Raw genomic sequence first — 23,761 nt, 5'->3', positions numbered from 1 at the left:
GTATAGGAGGTGGGGGGGCGGTGTATGGGGGGCTAGCGGAAGGGTGGCGTGGGGGGGCGGAGGTGGCAGTGTATAGGAGGTGGGGGGGGCGGTGTATGGGGGGCTAGCGGAAGGGGGGCGGTGCGGGGCGAGGGGCTGGTACATGAGCCCAAAGGGAACAGCGAAGACCTAGCCAGAGGCGGGCGCGCAGGCCCCGCTCTCCCTAGTTACCGGACGGCCCCGGAAGCGCGCGCGCGGTCTCCAGGAAGTGACGCGCTCCCCGGCGATGGCGGAAGCGGAGGGGAAGATGAAGCAGTTCAATGGCGGCGGGGGGGCCGGGCTGGAGCCCGAGCGGGGCCGCTTCCCCTACTGCGTGGTGTGGACGCCAATCCCCGTGCTGACGTGAGTGCGCCGCGCGGCGGCTCCGTGTGTCCGGCTCTGCCCCCTCCCCGGTTAGACCGCGGGGGGCCGCTTAGCCTGGCGGTGGCCTCCGCGCCCCGGCCCCCGGAGTCCCTCCTCGGCCTGCCCCTGCTGCTGCGCTCCCCGTGTATCCCCCAGCCCCGGAAAGCCCGGGCTTCCTGCGCTCCTTATCCCCGGGGGCTTCAGCCCATTCCACAGCGCCAGGGGCTCCGCTGACCAGCGGCGCTTCCCGCCGGGGGAGGAGCTCAGTGGGGGGCGGTGGCGGTGTCAGGATCTCGCTTTACCGCCCTGCCTTGGGGGGCACCAGCCAACCACAACTAAAACCCCGTGGCCTAGCGCAGCTCTTCCCATGCTGCTGATCAGGATGTGCAGTAAAAACGAGGAGGCCTTGTAGCACCTGCGAGACGAACACATTGATTTGAGCCCAAGCTTTCGTGGGCTAGAACCCACTTCATCAGCAGTGGGTCTCCCAGGGGCCACAAGGACTCCCCGATCCAGACTAACACGGCCACCACTCTGCAACCGGTAGTAAAAATCTTCGCTGAGGTACCAGCGCCATCGTCTAAAAGCCGCGATGCACTGCACTGCTTGGGTGGAGACCTGGGTTTGACTGTTCAGTGTCTAGCGCCCTAGTCCTGCCAAAACTGAACAGTTCATACAGCCCGGGAGTCGGGGTGTGGACGGTCACAGGAGAGCCTGCTTGACAGGGAGTAGCTTGATGAGGTCGACAGAGAGTCCTGGCCCGTTATCCTAAATACATATAGTAGCTGTGAAGCCTGGCTCTGGGGTAGGAATGGTGGATCCTGGGGGTACAATTAGGAAGCATGAAGGTTTTTTCCCCGCCCTTGCTTCAAATCCAGTAGATGCTTCCCACTAAAATGAGCATGGATGATCACTAAGACAGCCAGGAGCTGACTCACAATCATTGCCTTCTCTGTGGCTTTCCTCCTCACTAAGACCATATAACATGTATGTTTGTTGGGTGCAAACCCATGTCTTCTCAGGTTTTTCTATAAGAAGGCTGCTTCTGAACCAGCTGCATGAATTTTTACAGTTGGCTCTAGATATGCCTAGTGTAGCAGCATGTGGATTTATTAATGGTTTGAAACAATTAACTTACTTACTTATTAAATAGTTTGAAACAATTTGAGAAAAAAACATTATTATTCCTTTATAATGATGGAAACAACCCAAACACAGCCATCCCTAGTGATGACTGAACAAGTACATGCAAAATCAGCACACTAGAAAGAGGCATTTGGAAGCAATATAACCTTTTGCTGCCATCTGACTAAAACATCCAAAGCCATAATGAAATTATTTTGATTTGTTTGCAGGTTCTTTTAGAGGCTAGGGACTAGTTGTAGCAGAGCTGAGACAAGGGAGAAAAGATATTTTATGCAGTGTACCAGAAATCTGAATGATAACCCTTCAACCTTTGGTGAAGAAGAGAAACCATATTACATCTTTCATGTTAATGAATGCTCTAAGGTTGCAGACCAGCTTTCATTATAACTCCTGTTTTCACCTGCTTAAACATTCCAGGCTTCGTCTCTTCCCAAAGTACTGTTTAAAAAAGAACAGTGAGGAAAAAAATTTTTTCAGCCCTTTAATTAGTTGATTAAGGAGCTCCTTTTAACAGGCCACTGGATATCTTTGTTTTCCCCTGGATTTCCCCTCCCATGTCAGTCTTGACAACTTCCTGCAGAATCATCAGAAATGTCATGAAATGGTTGGGATGCTGTGAAATTTCTTGTTGTTTGGCACAATTATCAAATTTTCCTCCTCTCTTCCCAGTCCCCTGGGCCATTCAGTCCCAATATCTGAATTTAGAGTTTTAAAACTAGGTAATCTTTTTAATGTAGACATATCTTCTGCAATGTTTAGAACAGAGGTGGGCAAACTACGGCCCACAGGCCACATCCGGCCCGTGGAACCGTCCTGCTCAGCCCCTGAGCTCCTGACCGGGCAGCTAGCCCCAGGCCCCTCCCCTGCAGCCATGCTGCTGCGCGGGCAGCACTCTGGGCACCGTGGCTGTGCACTCATGCAGGGCAGGGAGGCAGCGTGTTTGGCTCTGGCCGGGAGGCGCAGCTCCAGACATGCTGCTCTGAGCGGCATGGTAAGGGGACTGGGGCCGGCGGGTTGGATATGGGGCAGGGAGACCTGGGGGGCAGTTGAGACAGGGAGCAGGGGGCGGTTGGATGGGGCAGAGGTTCAGGGGGGATGGGAAACAGGGGAATTGGATAGGGAGTGGAGTCCCAGGGGGCCTGTCAGTGGGCAGGGGTGTGGATAGGGGTCGGGGCAGTCAGGGGACAGGGAGCAGGGGGGGGTTGAATAGGGGGTAGAGTCCCTGGGGGGCGGTTGGGGCGGGAGTCCTGGGAAGGGGTGGACAGGAGATAAGGCGTGGGAGGGGTTGGATGGGTGGGGAGTTTTGGGGGGGGCAGTCAGGGGGCGGAAAGTGGGAGGGGTCGGATGGGGGCGGGGGCCAGGCTGTTTTGGGGGCACAGCCTTCCCTACCCGGCCCTCCATACAGTTTTGCCCCGCGATGTGGCCCTCAGGCCAAAAAGTTTACCCACCCAAGGTTTAGAACTTCAGACCCATCAGCATCAGGGCCGGCTTTAGGTTTTTTGCCGCCCCAAGCTCAGGTGGGGTGGGGCTCGCAGGCGGAGCTGGAAGCAGAGGGAGTGATGTCACCTTCTCCCAGTGCCTGTGGGGGCTTTACCCCCTCCCCGCCGTACAGAGAAGCTCCGGTATAAGGGGTGGCACAAGGCAGCGCAGCAGCCAGTGCGCAGATGTGGCGGCGCAGCCCTGGCTCACCGGCAGGACTCGCCCTCTCCTCCCCACGTAGCAGCTGGGCCCTGGCAGCTCAGCATCCCGGGGCTGGGGCTTCCCCTTCCCGCTGCAGCTGGGGGCGTGGCGCCCTCTCCCTGTCTAAGTGGCACAGCTCCGAGAGCCCAACTGCCTCAAAAAAAAGGATGGCCGGTATTCCGCCCCTGGAAATGTGCCGCCCAAGCACGAACCGGTCCTGAACAGCATCATGCCGGTATATGGCAATCAAAAAGTGAAATTGACTATAAAACTCGCCCTGTGTAAAAGTGAAAGTGCCTGATTTGTTTTCATTGTCCAAGTTAGTGAAATGCAAACAATAAACAGTGTAAATGGTGAAAAGTAAATAAAAGTCATTGGGGGGGGGGAGGGAGGGAGATTGGCTTAGCCCAGCCTATAAATATTTAGTGCTAAACAACAATTACAGCCTGGTCCACACTTGAAAATTAGATCAACGTAGCAACAGTTGCTCAGGACTGTGGAAACAGTTGCACCCTGAATGCTGTGGTTAGGTCAACCTAACCTCCAGCGTAGATGCAGCTAGATCTACTGCCTTGTAGAGTGGTGAATTAATTACACCTTCTGTTGATGTAGGAAGTGTCTCCGCTACAGTGGTGTAGCTGCAGCACCTGTAGTGTAGACACAGCCTTAGGGTGGGGGGCGTAACTCTGCTAATTCCTGAAGGCTGTAAATACCAAGGAGGGAGGAGAAGATTTTAGGATAGCACAAGATAATTGGATAAAAATATAAACTGATGTCAAGAAACCTTTGGAACAACAGGACCATTTAGGCTAGGAAATAGTCTTCCTAGTGGTGGAATCCCATTGTCTGGGGCACATACAACTAATTTCAATGAAAAACAGCCCTGATGGGACCGTCTTTTTGTTCTGTGTTTGTACGATGCCGAGCATTGTGGGGACCTGTTCCGTGACTAGGGCTCCTACGTGGTGGTGGTGCTGAAGTATTTGTATTATTGTAAGTATTGGTATAAAGATGGGTTAGATGATCTAATAATTTTTTTCATTGATAACTTATGAGATTCAGTTTGTCTTCAAGGGAGCTTCCTTCTAGAGCCAATGCATTTACCCAGAAAAACAAAACGGGGTTGCTTCAGAAAGATTGAAGTGCTCATTCCTTCCTGGTGTCAAATGGCGTGCACAGTGGTGTATTTTGAGAGCAGCATCAGGCCCTGAGACTCCTGTCCTTGTAATAACTACAATTAATCATATTAAAAGCTTAAAGTCTTGTTGCCAATGCAAAGAAGCCTAAATTTGTGGAATTGCTTGTCAGGGGAGGTGTGGGTTTGGACACTATCTGCTTTCATATTCTCCTACCCGTGTGTATCTGTTTGACCTAGCTCTGCCAATTTGTGCTCAGCTCTGGTTTACTAGTTGTCATGTCTCTTCCCCCAACCCCACGCACCTACATCTAACTTGCTTGCTCTGTCTATTTTGTACCACACAGTTCATTGTGTAGCCATTCTAGCAGTCTCCTGACGGGGTGTGTGATCAGGGTGAGACATTTGACTCAGACATTTCATTTGTTACCTTGGTAGATGGCTCTTCCCTATCATCGGCCACATGGGTATCTGTACGTCGACTGGAGTCATTCGGGACTTTGCGGGCCCTTACTACGTCTCTGTAAGTAGATGATGATTCTGGTTGATAAATGAGGAGCCTGAAGTTGGCCTGGTTCCCACTTTCCTCAAATGCTTGTGAACGGTTCTCTCGATGTTTTGCATTTCCAAAGTGAAATGAAAGCTTGAAATAGTTGCTGCATAAATCCCTGAAGAGCAGAGAACTGCTGCGTGTTTCATTTTTTCCACTGGCTAACTCTGTATTGGATCCAGGGCAGATCCAGCCATTTTAGTCATCTTTGTGTTGAGGGCTGGCCAGTGCAGATAAGTTGGTTTCTGCGATCAAGGATGGGTTAATTTGTTTTCTTGAGCAATAAGGGAAGGGTGTCTTTTGACCTCTTGTACTTCCAGAGAAGCATTAGATTCCAGTGGCAAGGGTTAGTCTGATGTGTCCCACAACACAGGTGAATGTTGCCATTTTTGGGTCAAAATCAGGAGTCCAATATTAGTGTAACTTAGAGATTGCGGGGGCTAGGAGAAGATGCATTTTACAATAACATGACTTCATTGGACTGACTGAAAGTCATGCCCACTTACCAACATGTAAGTTGTACTCACTCTGTCAGGCTAAGTCTTAATGTGATGGATTTAGTCTGTCTGTGTAATTCACACTGGGAGACCAGTATATGTGCTTTTATCAATAGCTAAAAGAACTGTTACAATTCTGAAATAAAAGGAAACAATAAGATATATGTGCCATAAAGATGGAAGATGTAGCAATGTACATAGAACCGAACTTGCATTCCAACAGCAGTAGAATCAATGTTAATGAGAATCTAAACCTGTGTGCATACAAATATGATCTGTGTCAAGGTAAAATGAGACTACTGAGGAAAGAACTTGATAATTACTGGTAACTCATACCACTAAACAAGCCTAGAGTCTGGCCTTACAGGAAAGATGCATGTATTGAATTTTGTGTGGTGTGTGGTCTGTGTTCTGAGAGATCTTTCCCCTTTCTGTAGGAAGACAACATGGCGTTTGGGAAGCCGGTGAAGTAAGTGCCACTGTTTCTTTTTATTAAACTTTTAACAAACTCACATGGAAATGTCCTTAATTCACTGAAACCAGCATAAATATGTAGTAATATAGGTAACATTCTCCAAGATGAAAGGCCCTAATTCAAAGGGGCAGCTAGTGTATCTGTGCTTCCCAAGAGAGAACATTACATTAAATCTCTGATTAGAAGCATGATTGCAAAGTTATGGTATTAAAATAATGAGAGTCAATATTGACATGACTATTACAGCACTTAATACTTTATATTAAAGTAGAATTTGTGGCAATCAGTTGCTGAAAGTAAATGATATAAAAAATGGAGTGAGAAACAGTTCAAATTCACATCGTGGTTTTGATGTTTTTATTTGCCATGATGCAAGTCAAAATATTCGTACATCAGCTCCTGATTTTTGTGCTTTATTCAAATAAGCATGTGGATGGAATTAGGGTTTTAAATTCCACATGAAAACTGGAGTTCAGAACCGAATTTGTTCCACATATATAATAATCCCTTGCTAGTCGAAGTGCAAGTGCTTTAGGTTGCAGGGGGCGGGGAGGGTTAAGCCTCAGCTCCTGATGCCCTCTTATCACATGCACTTCTCTAGAACAATGAGTTCACTGAGCCTCATTGATGAATGACTGCGCCTTTGTCTGCTGACTCCTGCTTTAAATAGCCCCCTAATGGGGAAGGAAAGGAAACTGAAAGAACAGAAGGTCTAGCGTTTAAACTAGGGGTTCTGTTGTCTTCCTTGTCAGGTACTGGAAACTGGATCCAACCAAAGTGTACTCCAGCGGTCCCAATGCTTGGGATACAGCTGTGCATGATGCCTCTGAGGAGTACAAGCATCGAATGGTAAGACTTGAAGCCCAGCCTGCATATAAGCTAGTCTTGATTTAACCAGGTGCAGTGGAACAGGATTTGCCTTGTATTTTTTCTTAACAAAATGCTTCTCTTCTAGAGCTTGGACAAATCTTGTAATGTTTCCTGCTCTTCTCCCATCTGTGAAGTGAAATTTCTTGATGGGCTGATCCCTTTTTATGAAGCAGTTGATAAGAGCTATGTGATCAAAGCCAGTTCTTGGCTGTTTTCTGTGTCATGCTCTATCCTCATGTCTCTGCATCTTCACACTTGCCTAGTGACAGGCTTATGTTCTTGCACTGGTCCTCCATCTCAGAGGAAATGTGGAATCAGAATCCTGCTGCTTACTTACTGCTAAACGGGGAGTAAGCCCTGGGGAATATACCCTCTCAGCAGTTGGTTCTGAACTAGCATCCAAAAGCACCAGTGGGGTTGGGGTCCTGGTGAGTTCTATTAGATAAGTTCTCCGGGGCAGGGAGACAATCTGGCTAATTTTAGGGGACAATCCTGCCCCGGACCTAGAGGAACCTAACAGAGTCAGAAAAATTCTAACTTCATGTCCCTTTCTATTATAGCACAATCTTTGCTGTGACAACTGCCACTCCCACGTGGCTCTGGCCTTAAACCTGATGAGATATGATAACAGCAGCTCCTGGAACATGGTCAAACTTTGCTTCCTCTCCCTCCTGTATGGGAAGTATGTAAGGTGAGCTGCAGACCAATCCAGGTCCAGCAGACGAGGGCTAGCTTCTCAAAGTTTCTGATCCCTCAGTGTTTCTCGCTACCCCAGAGAGAAGGGGTTAAGCTTTCACCCATATGTGTTTCAATTGTGTATTGAGGACGGTAGGTCTCAGCTGGCAGCATACCTGCCCGTGGCTGGATGATTGTGGGCTCAGTGCTTATAAGGAATCCTGACACTAGCACAGAGCTAAGTTGGCAAGGTTGCTGTCCTTTTTACCAAGATGTTAAGAGCAGATCCCTGTGACTGGTGAAAGCTCAAGAGGAAAGAGAGATCACCAGTGTCCTGAGCAACCCTATATCTCCGTTAAAGGCCAAGGTGTGGGGTGTGAGCTTGTGATCTCCTGAGACACTAGTGTTTAATGTTTTGCTTTGTGAAGTGCTTTTGGGGGCTTGGCCTATGAAAAGTGCAATCTAAAGCAACTCCTAGTCTATAGCTCCCCATGACGTCTTTGGCTGCCTGACCCCTGGGTCTGGCCACCGCTTGTCATATTCAGAACTGTGACCATACTTGGCAGTGGCCTATGTCAGCCAGTCACAGATTTTCTTCTCTCTCTTTTGTGTTGTAATAAAATGAGTCCCATTTTTTTATTAGGATTTTCACCCTCTGCTCTTTGGATTTTTCTCCCAGTCCCTTACCACCAAAATTTCTTTCAGCACCATAATAGTGTTCACGTGGACTTTTAAAAAACAACAACTTTAGTTCCAGTTTCTCAGTCCTGGAGAATGTGATCCTCTCTAGCCACAGAACAGATAGAGCAGGGCAGTAGAATACAAGCTTCCCCAGTGCTGTCCTGCCAGTGTGTTTTACCCCGGTTCGGAGGGGGCTCTAGGGCCTTATTCAGTCCTTGGCCCTTCTACTCGGGTTGCCACCTGTAATGACATTTCATTGCATTTTTCTAACTTGGGAATTTATGACCTAGGACTGATCTGATGTCACCATCCCCTTTCATATTAGCCACCAAATAGCCAGCCAGAGCTAACTGCTGGGCTGGATTTGAACTGACAGCAGAGACCAAGCTGGAAGGGCATATCAAGTGGGGTCCCGCAGAGATCAGTTCTGAGTCCGGTTCTGTTTGTTATCTTCAGTGATTTAGATCAGAGCATAGAGTGTACTCTTATGAAGTTTGTGGGCGATACCAAGCTGGGAGGGGTTGCAAATGCTTTGGAGGATCGGATTAAAATTCAAAATGACCTGGACAAACTGGAGAAATGGTCTGAAATACACAGGATGAAATTCAATAAGGACACATGCAAAGTACCCCACTTCGGAAGGAACAATCAGTTGCACACATACAAACTGGGAAAGGCCTGCCTAGGAAAGAATGCTGCACAAAGGGATCTCGGGGTTATAGTGGATGACAGGCTAAATATGAATCAACAGTTAGAGTGATCGTTCCTCCCTTTCCAGCCTGCAACTCTCCAATTATCCCCAACATTTCTGTCCCTCCTTACCCCCATACACACCCTCATTATCCCCTGTCAACCAGTCTCTTTTTAATCCTCTTTCTCTCTCTTGCAGCCTAGGGGGATTCATGAAGACCTGGCTTCCCTTTGTCCTTTTCTTGGGGGTGATCCTGACGGTCATTCTGACCCTTCACTTGCGGTGATGGATACCAGGCTTCTCTTCCCCTTGGTGCACAAGGGATGAAACTGTGGTTGCTGGATCCAACAGGTTGGGGACACAGGACCCTGGGAGTCACTCCAAGAGAAGACGGCATCTTCACTCGATAGTAACGACTCTCATTTTTGCTTCCTGGGACTGGTGTCTGTCTTTCTGTTTTGTTCTATCATTGGGGTCTCCCAGTGTTTGGGGGCCTGGGGCCTCTGACTGCTGCTCACCCCCCCTGCTGGTTGGTTTTGGGAATGTACTCTGTAAGCGATGATCTCAACACAGGGTAATGTTGCAAGGGCTAAACCTGCCTCCTTAGCACAAGCAAATACTCATTGTAAGGTTTTCTGTGATCCCGGGCTGCCTTTACATTACTACTTCTTTCCTCTCAGTAAACTTCATCATGTGCTTCTTAACTGTTACACTGCCCAGATATGGTGCAAGTTCTGAATTTCTGAGGGGGAGAGGAGGGATCCCCTTATTGCACAAACCTCCTCCTATAGCACACATAGATTCAAGTCTATTAGTGGCCATGTTCACCTACTGCGGCATGTAATGCCAGTGTGCTCGTGTACACCCTCCCTTGTAGCTGGTAGTGAAACAACAAAGGTGCTGGTGGCAAAGCATTCCTCTGATAACATTCATGAGCATTCTCCCGTGGCAGGACAGCTCCTCTCTAAACTAGCAGCCTCAGAGTGAGGGGACTGCTCTAAAGCCGTGCCTAGATGTCAGGCTGTGGAATGGCTCGTAGCAGTTTGTGCACTTCCAGTAGCATATTACTGCAGCGTTCAGAATGTGCACGTCTGATCCATGACGTGCACAATGTAGCTCCCTTGCTCCTGCCTTTGCCACATCTTCCTAAAATTCCCACTCCTTTCCTGCAACAGTTTCCTTTTCTGGAGTCCCTAACCCTTGTGTCCCACAGCTTAGCCACGCCCTTGCAATAGACTTGGTGATGTGACAGCAGCAGCAGCATACTGGTGGGACAGTATGTTTAGCTGTGGGTCTCTAAAACCTCTTTGCTCTGCTCTGGAGTGAAATACTTGAATTCCAAGCCACCTGGTGAGTATAAAATATTTATTAAAAGAAGTGTTTGAAGACACAAAGTTCCTCAAGTGCAGTTAACCGCTTCCCTTAGGCCTGGGGTCTATGAAAGTACTATCTGTCCCATAGTGCCGGGTGGTGAGAGTTTTCCTACAGCTGGTCTCAGGTTAATGAACATGAAGATCTATTCGCTTCCAAAGCAGATTCATGATTACACTTTGAAAAGATGGGGGTGCTGCGTTACATTGCCATGGGAGCACTAGACTGTGCCTCCTGGGGCCCCTCACGAAAGCTAAAAAATGATTATTGGTGAAGATGCCAACTTGACAGCCCTAGAATCTGCTCACTCGCCAGAGTAGAGACGGCACAGATGTGGGCTGGGCAAGCTCCTCATAGACGTTGGCCAATAATGTGCCTCCGTCCTGAGCTGGAGGCACTTCCGGGGAAAATCCGTTTGTTCATTCCTTAGCCTCTCTGTTAAGGGTGCCACCCAGGGTACCCGTTGTGGTGGCTGGCTTCTATAAGGTGGCCATGTGTCTGCTGTGACCTGGGGCAAGCACACCGCCTCAATCACAGAGCAGGGATTCATCTTTCAACTCGGATGCTTTTAAAAGAACAATTCTGTGCCGCAGCCAATGAATTCCAGCCTCAAGCAACTGTCATCAGTTGCTCTCTAAATCCCTTGCTTAGCTGCATGCCACTTTCACTGGTTCCGATGCCTCTTGAAAGACTATTCCAAACCACCCTTGTGGCTTTCAGAGCTCTCCGTGCGCTCTCCTCCAGCTCAGGGGGAGGAAAGGGGCCTCTCGTGTGCAGCTCCATCTCTCCTCGCTGGCGTCTATTTCTCTTTATCACCGAGCACTTTCCTTCCTAGCCTAGGAAGGAGGCTGTGTAGACACTGCCTTGTCTTTCCCTTACACCTGGAACTGAAATCCTCTTCTCAGTGTCTCTGTAGCATTGTTATTTCAAGCATGAGTGGAGACAGGCTGCTGCTAAATGAACTCTAGGCTGATTAGATATGAAAGGTCTCACATCAAAGTGAACCTTACAGTGAGTGTGTGGTGTCTTATCACGTTACCTTGTGCTGCTTCGGTTATTACCTGGCGAAGTTACTACCGAGGTAACAAGCCTAGCCAATTGAACAGGAAGGATTCCCACACTGCTTTCCTGTGTTACTGTTTGAAGTGACCTGCCAAGAATGGCATCAGGGAAGACCTAGAAATCTCTGTGCCCAGCGCTAGAAGCCAACCTGCTTTGTGCAGTAGCAATAGTCCTGATACGCATTGGGTCGACTTCTAGGAGACCCTGATGTCTTAAGTATACAAGTGTTGCCAAAGTTGAAGCTTTAACACTTGTCAGTGGCTGAAGCAGGAGCAAATCTATTGGCCCCTGTGTATTGAGAAAGCATGTTTGCTACCCCCACCATGCGCGCGCACACCCAGAATCTCCTCCCTGTCAGGAGCATTAGCAACACATTAATAGCTCCAAACTAGAGGATTGTAGGATCTGAAGTGAGGATTGTCCAATGCACCAGTCAAGTCCTTTGACTGATTCAGGCATCAGGCTGGGAATGAATGAGTGAGCACTTCGCGTGAGGCGGCGGTGACAGAGCTGGGGTCAGTGCTTTGTACGAGTCCCAGCTGAGCGACCAGCTCCCACTCAGGCCTTGACCCTGTTTTCACAGATACTGAAGGAGTGTGCAGGGGTCATGGACAGCTGTTCAAGGCAGCCTAAGGTGGCTAGCAGTCTAGGAGGAATCCCAAAGCTTAGGTACCCTGGAGCCAGCGGAACTATCCTGCCCTTGAGTGTGCAAAGCTGTCCCGCTCAGACGTGCTGGCCAAAGGAAACTGGGAGCAACAGAGCTGTGCAAAGCGACATAAGCAGAAAACCAGGGCCTGTCTCTCTACTGGTAAGCTTCAGACCCACCAAGCTCCAGAAGCGGCAGTGCCAATGGAAGCTATAGCGGGGATTTTTTTATGATCCTCTTGCCTAACCAGGAGCTGCCCCTCGAGGGAGCTGCACATCTGAGGTTTTCCCTTGGTGTAGACAAGGCTGAACTGGGCTTGTGGGCAGCGAGGGACGGCTGCGTGGAGCTTTCCTCACGTTGCCTAAAGTGCACGTTGCCCCTTTTAGAGTAGCTGTGTTCAATTGAATACCTAGTGGTAAGGTGGTGCCATTGTTCTGTGTACCCCTATTAAAAACACTCTCCCCCTAGGGTGTAGCCCTTCCCCCGACCCTCTCCGCTGCAGAGCTTCTTGGATTTGCCTCTGTTCTTTATCGGGGCCCCTGTCCTTGGTGTTTGTTCTCATCATCTCCAAGGGGTGTTGGGCTACTTTGTAAATATTGAACTCTGCTGCTGTGGTTTCATAATTCCAGTGGTGGGGAAAATAAACTCCTTTCTGTGTATGTCTCCACGTGCCCGTTCTTCCATTGTTCCGTCTCCTTTTCTTCCTCTAGCTGTCAGCAAGGAGAGGGGTGCGTATTCCCCGGGCGCAGCTCACTCTGCCTTCTCCCTACCCTGCAGGTCTCAGGGCTGCAGTCTGTTTTAGCTGCAAGTCGGTGATTTCGCCCCACCTCAGGCGTCCTGACCCAAGGTCATTCAAATGCCATCTGCCATGGGAGAAAATGGGGTTCTTGGCAGAACTGAATAATGGCCCAAGCATTGTCCTGCCTCAAACAGGGAGGCTCTGGCTTCCTCTTCAGAACCGAGCTGTGGGCAGAGGGTTGAGCTTACCATGTGCAGGGCTCCAACTTCTGATGCTACATAAGTAGGGAGATGCTGTCTTCTGCGGCCCTGCAGCTGGCCCATCTGGTGCTCAAGTCAGCACGGGTATGGTCTCTTACATGGCTTGTGCTTCAGGCTGGTGCTCTGGGGCTCTTCAGGCATGCGTCCTCTCCTCCCCCCAGCTCAGCAGCTCGCAGTCTGTCCTCATGACAGTCACACCTGAATTTGGGGAGTTAGTTACAGCCAGGTTAAAATGAGGAGTGTAAATGGACCCTTTTCCCTGTTCTGGACTGGAGCTTCAATGCAGTTGAGGTCCCGTCCATGCGCTGGCCCTACCCCATCCCCTCTGCCTGCTGTTACCACTCAATAGGTTTGAATTGCTAATCCTTGGAGATCCTTGACAAACTGATAGAGCAGGCGCTGAGCCAACCTCCTGGGAGAAGAATGCTCTCGATGGAAGATAAGCCCCCTCTTGCTTGGGCAGGTTTAGCCCACTTAGCTGTGAATAGATTCCCCTTTTTCATTGTTTAATTCTTCGGCATCCCTGTTTTCCTAGAAGACGGGTATGAGACTCTCTCCAGTTCCTTATCCTGCTGCAGAGCCATCCTCCACTCCCCTCTATTAAGACAAAGGTCCTGGCTCTTTCATTTCACCGACAGGGCAGCACTCAGCTCGAGAAGGGGGGTTATTGCAGTTTTGCAATGTGAGCTGTGGTCTAACCACACTGTGGAGGGGCTGAATGGAATAGTAGCATGCAAACAGGCCTAATATTGCCTGGTGTATCCCCCACCTAAGCCGATGGGGTTGCAGGGTTTAAAATGGGCCTTGGAATAGAAGGATTGCTACATAACAGGCAACCAGTTGCCCACTAGTCTGCTATCCAGTGGCCAGAGCTGGATGGTAGAAAAAAGGGGGCAACCTTCAAAATCGGTCATGTCTACTCTTCGTGGGACTTTAAGCCCCATGGAGAGAGGGGAAGCACACATGGAAACTCTCATCTCTTTCCTCCAGAGCTCAAATTATTACCAGCTGCACATTAGCCTTTGATTCCCCTCACTCAAGGAACTTCACTGGCGAGAAGTTTCTGTGTCCCAGTGATGTCACTTAGCAGGCAGCTTTTGATGCTCTGTTCTGGGTTCTGGTAACCTATGGCTGCCCTTTACAAAGCAGCAAAACTCAGAGCATTTAAAGTGGCAGGTGAAAGACTCACCAGACATTATCATGGGCTGTTTGGCCTCGTAATGAGACAGTTTCCGTCCACTTGTGGTCCTCTTGTTTACAGTCTCGGCAGAGGGCAAGGACTGAATGGGCCATGGACGCTGCCCTCTCCTGCATCCTGAGATCTGTTTTGAGGCACATCGGCGGGGAAACTTGCCCTGCTATTGCCCTGACATATCGGTTCTGTGAATGGCAAAAGGCCTTCAGCCCCCAGAGCTGCCAATCTAGCGCCTTTCCCCAGTGCTGCTCTCATTAGCTTGCAGCTTTAGGGCTGTGTCCTTGGCTGAAGAATTTTTGTGGCTAGTTCTTCTCTCAGCAGGAGCAGCTGATCCTGGGTCTGGATAGTTTCTCCTTTGTTGTTTGTCGCAGGGTGTTGTCTGCTTTCTGTGGCAGAGCCCTCAACAAGGTGGAGGAACCTCACAGTGGCACCAGGGCTTAGAGGTGCGTGAGTGGGCAAATGAAAAGCAACTCAGTGCTTCAGGGTCACGGGAGTGGCGCCTGCCTTGATCTTCCTTTATTAAATTCTTCTAAGGTTTATTTGTTTTGGCTGGCTCCATCTCTACCACTAGTCGTGATTTTTCCCCCAATGACCAAGTGCGCTGCCGACTTGCTGACCCGTGGTGAAGCCATCCCAGTTGCTGCTGCTCCCATCCCCAGCTGCTGTTTGTGCTGCTAGAAAGATGCTTCTTGCATTTCCGGGATCATCTTCTCTCTCTTTCGGATTGAACGGTCTCAATCAGACGTGTCCGGCATTTCAAACCTCAGGGAGTGGTGCAGCGTTTCCCACCGGAGTTAGTGGGCTGCTACTGGGCTTGTGGGCTGGCTAACCAATTTGGCTCACAGTTCGGATCGTAAGAGGAAGGGTATTTTAAGACTTTGCTTTGAGAAATCTCCGCTCTGTCTCCTGTGTGTTTCTGGGCTGCTGTAATAGAAAATGGTGTAACAGTATGGGAATGAGCCATACCGCTCGAAGCACCTTTATACCAAAATAACTGGGGCCACGCTAGGGGATTGTACTGCTCATTCGAAATTGATTTCTAAACCAATAAAGCAGTACAACACCTGTGGGCAGATAAGCTCGAATTCTGGAGGAGTGCTAGCTCCAGGGTGGTTAAGGAGGAGACAAGGTGCTATTTCAGTGTGTTCTAACATGCACATGCCAGGGTTATGTGCCTTAGAAACTGCAGGGCCACATCCGGGGCAGGAGGAGAGTTAGTGGAACAAATCTGGCGTCACTTGGTCACGGGACTTCTGAGATACAGACCCTCCCCCTCAAATGTACAGAGCTAAAATCACGGAAGGGCTTGTCCTTGGGCAGCTAGCGTGAGCTGCCATGGCTACCCTATTGGTTTTAGTGCGCTAGCTCAATCAAAGGGAGCGCAGGTACTTCCGCCTGAGCTGAAAATTATCCCTCCAGCGGCCGTGTAGATGTACCCTCAGTGCCTGTCCTCTCTGGGGTGTCTCTGCTGAGAGTCCTATTTGTGTGATGATCACTGGGAACAAATCATAAAAAAACCAGCCTCCTATTTAGCACTTGTTCTCAGTAGACCTCAAAGTGCTTTACAAAGGAGGTCAGTATCATTTTCTCTATTTTACAGGTGGGACACTGAGGCACAGGGAGACGTGACTTACCCTGGGTTACCTAGCGGGTTAGTGGCTGAGAATAGAATCCAGTTTTCCTGAGTCCCAGGCCAGAGCTCTGTCCTTTAGGACAAACTGCTTTCCTAGCCTGAACTAGACTGAGAACTAGTTGGAGGAAGTATGACCTCATGAGGTCTGGGGTCTGTCTATTCCTTGCTCTGCTACAGGCTTCCTGTGGGACCCTGGGCAAGTCACTTAACTTCTCTATGTCTCAGTTTCCCATCTGTACCGGGTGATTGTAATGCTTCCCTACATCCTAGTGGTATGAGGCTGAATACTGCCATGTGTGTGAGAGTCACAGACCCGACAAAGCAGAAATCCATTTTAAAATCTCCTGTAAATAAAATCTCGCTTCACAATTAACTGATCATTAATTTCAATCATTATACAGCCCTGGGCTGGATTTGAACCGGCAATTGACAATTGGAAGGCTCCATATGCAGTTTCCAAATGAGAGTGAAAGTAATGAACGGGCTGCAGTGACATTCAAGAAAATAAGACCATGGAGACATTGAGATGGCACGAGAAGTCCCCAGAGCAGTGTTTGAGTGACTTATGTCATCACCGGAGACCCCACGAGGGAATTCATTATTTTTACAACTTTAATATCTGGATCTGAGCCTCCGTGCATTTCCCAACCACTCAGGCATGTACTGCAGTGTGCATCAGCCTCAATGTGCAGTTCCCATCAGGATACAAACAAAGGGATTTAAAGTCAGTGTGAATCAGGCCATTTGGACTACATCTCCCAGGGAATGTATGGAACTGGATGTGCTAAAATAGCCGCACTCCATCACTGCAGTGTCAGGACATGGGAATGTGACTTTCTGATGCTAGGATGGTGGCAAATTACCATAGTGGTGAGCCTGGGGAAGAACAGAGGACACACATGATTGTTCTGATTTCTCTCTCGCCTTAAAGTTATCTACACATTGTGCTCCTGATGTGGAGAGGGACTAAGGTATTTAGGCTCCTAACTCCCATTGATTTCAATGGAAGTTAGGAACCTAAATATCTTTGTGGATCTGGGCCGAAGTGCGCTCACGTCCGCTGGAGCTCAACGTGAGTTGAAAGCGCCGACCAACACCATACGGGATTGGGTGCTGACCTACCAACTGCTCTTTGTCAAATCAGCAGGTGGGTTTTACCACCCTGGCGGGCTCCTCTCGCCTTGTACTTGATGGCAACATGAGAAATTCACCTCGACAACCATCAGTCGCTGAGGGATTTTCCAACACCAGACAGTGGCACTAATCAATTAGAGCTCAGTTTACAAAATGAGCGTGTAGAAAGCAGTGGGTTATTTTAGGAAATCATAAGGGCCAGATTCTCATTTATCCTAAGGCTCCTTTACCCTGCCACAGTGGTGTAAAGGCACCTTAGTGAAAATGAGATGACCTCCTAAGTGGTTTAGAATACCTGTCTGTAAGTGAAGCATTTACTCCCAGATTCTCAAAGGTATTTAGGTGCCTGGCTCCCATTGATTTCAGTGAGAGTTACCGTTGAGGATCTGGCCCTTGGAGAGTAACATGTAGGCTCACCTCTTTGAGGTGTACAGGACCCCCCCAAAAAGTAACTTTCAAAGGTAAGTTTATGAAGCACATAGAAAACCTGGAAGGTTTAGCGTTATTATCTGGTTTTTGTTTTTTTTAAACTTTTCTTTTTCTGGATGACTGGAAAGCTAATAGAATTGTGAAATCACAAGTTGCAAGGAAGCGATTGGAAGCAGAGAGAGATTTGGTACATGCACTTTGGGGGTTTCTTGTTTTGTTTTGTTGAACACAACTGCCTGACAAACGGGCAAGATGAAAGATTTAGCACCCCAGCCCCTTCAGGAAGACATCAAGAGCTTTCACACCAGTTCTCTAGTCCCTCAAGGAGACCTCCAGCCCTTGTGAAGTCACCAGCATACTAGTTCCCTAGTCATCCATAGAGTCTTCTGGGAAAACATGGTAAAAAACAACCACCAAACCCTGAATTTCTAATATTTAAAAAATAAAACCAAGCCCATTTACCCCTTCCCCCTGTGACATTTTTTAAACAAAAACTTTAATGCTTTTTTCATCATAGCACAATGAAAAAGGGCCCAAGTCGGATTTCTTTGTCCTTTGCAGGTCACGTTTAATTGGTGTTATGGGCATGAGCCAAAGGCACTACATACTCTTAGTCGGTCTCCTGGGATGTGGCTGCCCTGATTGCCTGGGCCTGAGCCGTGACTCTTGCCTTCCTCCTCTGGTGAAATGAGGCAGACAGCGGCCTTGTTTTTTGAGTGACTTTGTGAAAGGAGCGTTTAGACTGTGACCCCACATTACAACTCATGCACGTTTCAACACCTTCCCTTGCATCTGTGCAGGAAAGGGCGGTTGATTGCAACCCCTCCTGGCCCTGTTTGTGTCCCCCTGGGCATCATGTTGCCCGGACTGAGAATCTACATTGCAGAACCAGATTTTGCCGGCGATGAGTGGGGAGAGAGGGGCAGTTTGAGATTAGATATTGATATATCCCTGCTAGAGCTCAGGAAAACGAATTCTAAACGAACCCCTCTGATTTCCAGAAAGGAAACCATCACTTAAACAACACCGACCTCCATCCCTTGCCCCGGCGTAGGTGCCTTTAACTAGAACTCCCTTGGGTTTGATTGAGCTGAGGTTGGTCTCTGAATGCCAGCGAGCCAGCTGCTGCCTGTAATCGTTGACTCCAACCTGAGCTGTGGCCCTGAAATTAGAACCTGTGGCCCAGGAGTCTAATGCAAAACATACGCGCACGTACATAAGGAATCCATGCGTGAGTGGCCCGGGTTCTGAGTGCCGTGGAAGACACACGCCACTAATGCCAGGTGCCACAGTCCCCGCATGGCAGCGCAGTAGGCACCAGCATTGGGCTTTGAACGGGTAACTTGCCACGCGTGGCAGCGAGACCCAATCCGCTCAGTTCTGTCGCTGAAAGTTTCCACGGCCAGTAGGTCTCCTGTGCATCCCTCTAACCGTTCAACGCCCTGCTGCATCCCGGGGAATGTAGGTCTGATTCCTCACTGCCAGGGAGAACCCCTGACATTCCCCCTGTGAATTAACATTCCTGGGCAAAAGAGAATTTCTTTCCGGTAGTTGGGGGGCGGGGGGCAGGACAAAACATACCCAGCGGGAGAGGCTGTGAACGGGAGGGAATGCAGTGTGTGCACCAGTGGCCAGGAGACTAGCGGTGGGGTTAGCTGGAAGGCTGGCTTTGATGTGGGGTCATTTTGTCACAGCTGGACGGAGGGGGATGTCTTTCTCATCCAGTTAGCAGCCCCTGCATCAAAGGGCTCCCTGGTGAATGGTATCAAATTGCACTTAAGCATTAGCACATTAAGAGCTTTTGAAATGACAGCAGCAGTGTCTGGGCTGCCTAGGGCCCTGGTGCCTCACGGGCTGCATCCCCCCTTGTCATGCAGGGCAACCAAATAATCCGTTTTGTTTTCAGGGGAGGGAGGGGGATGGAAGCCCTGGGGCAGGGAAGGCCGAGGAAGGCTGGGGTTTAGGGCTGCCAGCTGTCTGGATCTCACCAGGAAGGTTTCAGACTTCATCCCTGATCAAAAAACATGGTAGAAAAGCTGAGAGATCCCGCTTGGCCATGTAGCTAAAACCCTTCAGTTCCCAGCACATGGGAGCTCAGGGCTTCAAATCCAGCGCAGAGGGAGAACTCTGTGATCGGCACATGAAAGGCGAGAACAGGGCAGAGAGCCCTGGGAATAGCTCTGGTGGGAGGAGATGAGGGGGAGGTTGGCCCAGATGGCCTTATGGAGGCTTATTCTCAATCTGCCACTTGAACCGAAGTGATGACAGTGCTGAGCACAGCCCTGGTGCCTTCAACTGGGCCGTAGGACTCGCATTAAAGACACATCCCCCCCCACCCGCCGCGCCCCTTGTAAGGTGGGTAAGGAGTGACTTCGTCCAGCACTGAAGTGCAGCCACTTCTGGGGGTTGGGGGGGGAGACAGCAACTGTTTAACAGTGCACATCAACGCTGCATAATAATAACACTCCCTACCTCTTAGTGTGTTCCAGCCCTTGATTTCAAAGCACTTTACAAAAGAGGTCAGTATAATTATCCCCATTTTACAGATGAGGAAACTTGCCCACGGCCACCCAGCAGTAGAACTGGAATTAGATCTCCTGCATTCAAGACTAGTGCTTGATCTACTCGGGCAGGCAGTGAAGGGAAAGCCTGTCCCCAGTTGAAACGGAAAGGGGGCCGAATGTTAAAGTGAGCCCGGCACCAGGCTTAATGGCCCTGTTTGTTTAATGTTTGTTTAATGGCTGCCTGCAGTTAGGACCTTGATTTTCCAACTCATCCCTGGGCACCATGTGGGACTCCGGCTCCATGTTGACCCAGCAGGAAGACTGTCACATCACCTGCAGCGACTACGTACTTCTTGGTGGTCGCCCTTCCACCTCCTTACCCAGCCGGATCAGCTGGTGAGATTTAGCAGGGTCACGTCAGCACAAGATGGGAGGGCAGAAAAGCTGTCAACCATTAGAGCATCCGCGAAAGGAGGCTTCATATGAATGAGATCATACTGATTTGTACCAGTCCAGGCAATACTCTGCCAAATGGTCCCACCCTCCCAACTGGCAATTTAGCACATGGGTGCAAATAGTTTTGCAATGAATCTCTCCTGCTGGGTTCTAACCCCTTCATCTATGACACTGACACCGACCTGTCCCCGTCTTTGCAGAGGGTGGAGATGCCCTCTTTGACCCTGGGTAAGGGTAGAAGCGGCTCTTAGAAGACTCTCCAGTCCTGGGTGGGTGTTTTTCTGCTGGTCACTGATAACTACTGCAAGGTCCTTGGGTTGAACACCAAGGTTATAACTCAAGACCAGGTTGGCCGTGTGTCACGCTCTGCTTCGTTAGCTTGGTATGTAGAGTCAGCAGAGCTGCTGGCTGGTGACCTACAGCCCTGACTCCACGCAGGGGACAGGCATGAATCTTGCTTTTAGTGATGGGAAATCGAAGGATATGTTCAATTTTATACTAGGGGAGAGTAGTGATCACTGGTAGTAAGCAAGACTTTGAGAAAGTCCGAAACCATCGCTCTAACATCAAGAAACCCTGCTCTGCCCACTTGGCACCAGCCCGGTGCATCGGCTGCTTTCTCGGTTCCAGGTGCATTCTGGGAATTGCAGATCAAACGACCTTTATCAAACCTTTTAACTCGAGGGAGACAATAATCCCCCAAGTACAGGGGAAGGAGGTGGGTATGGGTTCACCCTCCATCCCCCTGCATGCCAGAGTGTCCAGCTCCCGGGGGAGCACTGCATCTTGGTGCATAGGTAGGCCTGGGGACAGCAGTGGGGGAGGAGGAGTGAAGGCGGAAGCATTGATTCACTGGCCCTTGCGGTGTGGGGCGTGGCCACCGGTACCGCAAAGGTTACTGATTCCATTGCTGCTCTGTGAGCTGCTCAGGAGTGCACCCTCCCCCCCCCAACTTTGTGGGATCCCTGCACCAATCCCCCTATTTGGGCTTGAGGCAGGAAATGGGATTTGCTCCACCTTTTCTAATGTTAAATTCCTGCATCCTTGGATTGTGCGTTCATGACATTCACTCCCCGTTCATGTCAAGACCCCTCACAAACTTACCCTGAGGCTAATGGGACTATTCATGTGAGAAAGGGCTGCAGGATCGGGACCCTGATTTCACTCTGCTTTCTTTTCTTCCCTCCTCTAGCACTGGCCTCCTTTCTGTCCCTCCCTGGGTGGTGGAAGAACATTCTCCTCTGCAGCTCTCGCCACCTGGAACAGCTTCCGTGTCGTGTCTCTCTCCACCTGATCCACTCGCCATCTGTTTTCACATCTCAGCTGAGCACACAGCTTGCGTCCCTTGCTTCTCCACCTTCATTTCTCTCTCCCTCGGCTATTCTTTCTTAGCTGTGAAAGGCGCTATACAGAATGAGGTTATAGTGTAGTACTGTAAGGTGACCAGATGTCCCCGTTTTATAGGGACAGACCCGATATTTGGAGCTTTGTCTTATATAGGTGCCTATTACCCCCTCCCCCCGGTCCTGACTTTTCACACTTGCCTTCTGGTCCCCCTATATTACTGGCAGGTCTGATCTGTTTCATTGAGTGGGGGAATTCAGATTAGGCTCTAGGGCTAGGAAGCCAAGTCATTCTATCCCTCAGCATCCCCGCTACCAACTTGGCAGCACCTTCTGATCCAAACAGAGGTGACCTTTACCCTGATTTATAAACCTGGCAGGAAACAAAATACTTGTAAAATTGAAAATGTCATTCATCTTTTCCATCTTCGTGGGACAGTGAGTGACCAAGGAACAGTCTGTGACTCCTACCGGCCCCTGGGCATGGGGCCTTTATTCAGAACGAGAAATCAAATGATATTCAGCCCACCCGCTAATTCATTGGGCTGAAACACTCTTTAGTGCTTTGTTAACTGACCAGCTCGGGGCATTAGTGATCCTCTCTCGGAGACCAGCCTGAGTCCATCCTGGGCTGGGAGTGATTAAAAGTCATTCCCATCAGATGGCTGTTCGGTGGCCAAATGAGTTTGGCGAGTCTGACTCCAGTTCGGCACATCTCCATCACAAAAAACACAGTTAGAATCGGCACTAACGGGTCCCCTGCTTGGCACTTGTTGCAGAAAAGCCAAGGGCTAAATGACAAATGGAAACTGAGCTCCCCTCTTGCTCCCTCCGGCATTAGGCCCACTGGAGGAAGCTTGCCCCACCTTCTCCTTTGCTGTGCTTGCATGATGCATGGAGGAGAGGCCTTCAGTCTCCGGGGCTGCTAAGTAGTTCCATGCAATTCCCTGTGCAAGGGAGACTTTCTGGGTGAAGCTTTGGAACCTTCTGGCGCCCGAGGATCCGTAAAGTGCTTTTCGATCCTTCAAGATGAAAGACGCTATGAAACAAAAATAGTTATTAGATGCTGCTGCAATGACTTACAATGAAGACTTTGGGTCACACCAATAAAATGTGAGAGTGGAGACCTGAATTTCTTAATGGGACTGTTTTCTCTAAAAAAAATGTTGTAATCCAGCGTTCTGTCTGTGGTGTAACTTCCTAGAGAGTGTATATAGATTCATTCATTACCAAATATTTAGCAGATTGTTTGTTTGAACAGAAGACAGATTGAATTCTATCCCCCATCTAATGCCAAAGTTAGCAGTGGTTCTATCTTCATTTCATAATAATACAATGGGGTCCTGGTCCGTGTCTGGTGCATCTGGTGGTTTAAATCATTGGGATTTTTTATGTTTACGTGTGTTGTTTCTGTGTGTTCAGCCAAGCGAGAGGAGGAGGATGGGGGAATGTAACTTCTAGCAATGGGACTTATCTAGTCTCCTTAACTATAGTATCTCAACATCTCACAATTTTTAATGTATTTATTCTCATAACACTCCTGTGACATAAGAGTTTGTTATGATCACCATTTTATTGATGAGGGACTGAGACTAGGGTGACCAGATGTCCCGATTTTATAGGGACAATCCCGATTTTGGGGGCTTTTTCTTATATAGGCTCCTATTACCCCCCACCCCCGTCCCGATTTTTCATATTTGCTGTCTGGTCACCCTAACTGAGACACAGAGAAGCTAAACAATTTCCCCAGTTAAACAGGACGTCTTTCTGTGAAAGAGCAGGGAACTGAATGCAGATTTCCAAAGTGACAAGCTAGTACCCTAGTCATTAGGTTAGGGCAGGGGTAGTCAATTGTTTTTTGTCAAGGTGCAAATTTCTTGATCAAGGTATAGTCAAGGTCCAGACTCCAGAGAAAATAATAATAAAACAACAACAACAATGAGAATAAATAAAAAATAAATAAAAAAGATGTTGGGGTCAAAAGCATCTGGTGGTCCAGATTTGGTGCACCGTCTGCCTAGTGACTACCCCTGGGTTAGGGCTTTCACTAAATGACACTGGGATACAAATGCCTGCTCCGGTGATGCCCCATCATCCCCACAGCAGCTGCATTTTGCCATGTAGTAACCTGTCACTGAATCAGAAACAGACCCAGGGGATAAAACCCCAAACCCAGGATGAAGCCATGTCCTAGGGCAGGTACATATT

General features: G+C 49.2%; 1 protein-coding gene across 2 annotated transcripts; it reads left to right on the top strand.

Annotated features, from left to right (window-relative positions):
• Positions 1 to 124: 124 nt before the first annotated feature.
• TMEM222 (transmembrane protein 222) lies at positions 125 to 22,905 on the top strand. 2 transcript variants are annotated; one of them, XR_010594591.1, is made up of 7 exons: positions 163 to 381; positions 4,781 to 4,865; positions 5,827 to 5,858; positions 6,617 to 6,713; positions 7,295 to 7,425; positions 8,980 to 9,190; positions 21,403 to 22,905. XR_010594591.1 is itself a non-coding variant. In XM_005302001.5 (6 exons), exons 1-6 carry the CDS (start codon positions 266 to 268, stop codon positions 9,065 to 9,067), a joined length of 549 nt encoding a protein of 182 aa, XP_005302058.1. In that variant the 5' UTR covers positions 125 to 265; the 3' UTR covers positions 9,068 to 12,523. The 2 variants fall into 2 exon arrangements, 1 of the variants encoding a protein (XP_005302058.1); XM_005302001.5 differs by lacking the exon at positions 21,403 to 22,905 and having other exon boundaries at positions 125 to 381; positions 8,980 to 12,523.
• The last annotated feature ends 856 nt before the right edge of the window (positions 22,906 to 23,761 follow it).

The sequence above is a fragment of the Chrysemys picta genome, chromosome 23 (assembly GCF_011386835.1).
Source record: "Chrysemys picta bellii isolate R12L10 chromosome 23, ASM1138683v2, whole genome shotgun sequence".
NCBI lineage: Eukaryota > Metazoa > Chordata > Testudines > Emydidae > Chrysemys > Chrysemys picta.
This window is presented reverse-complemented; position numbering and strand designations above follow the sequence as displayed.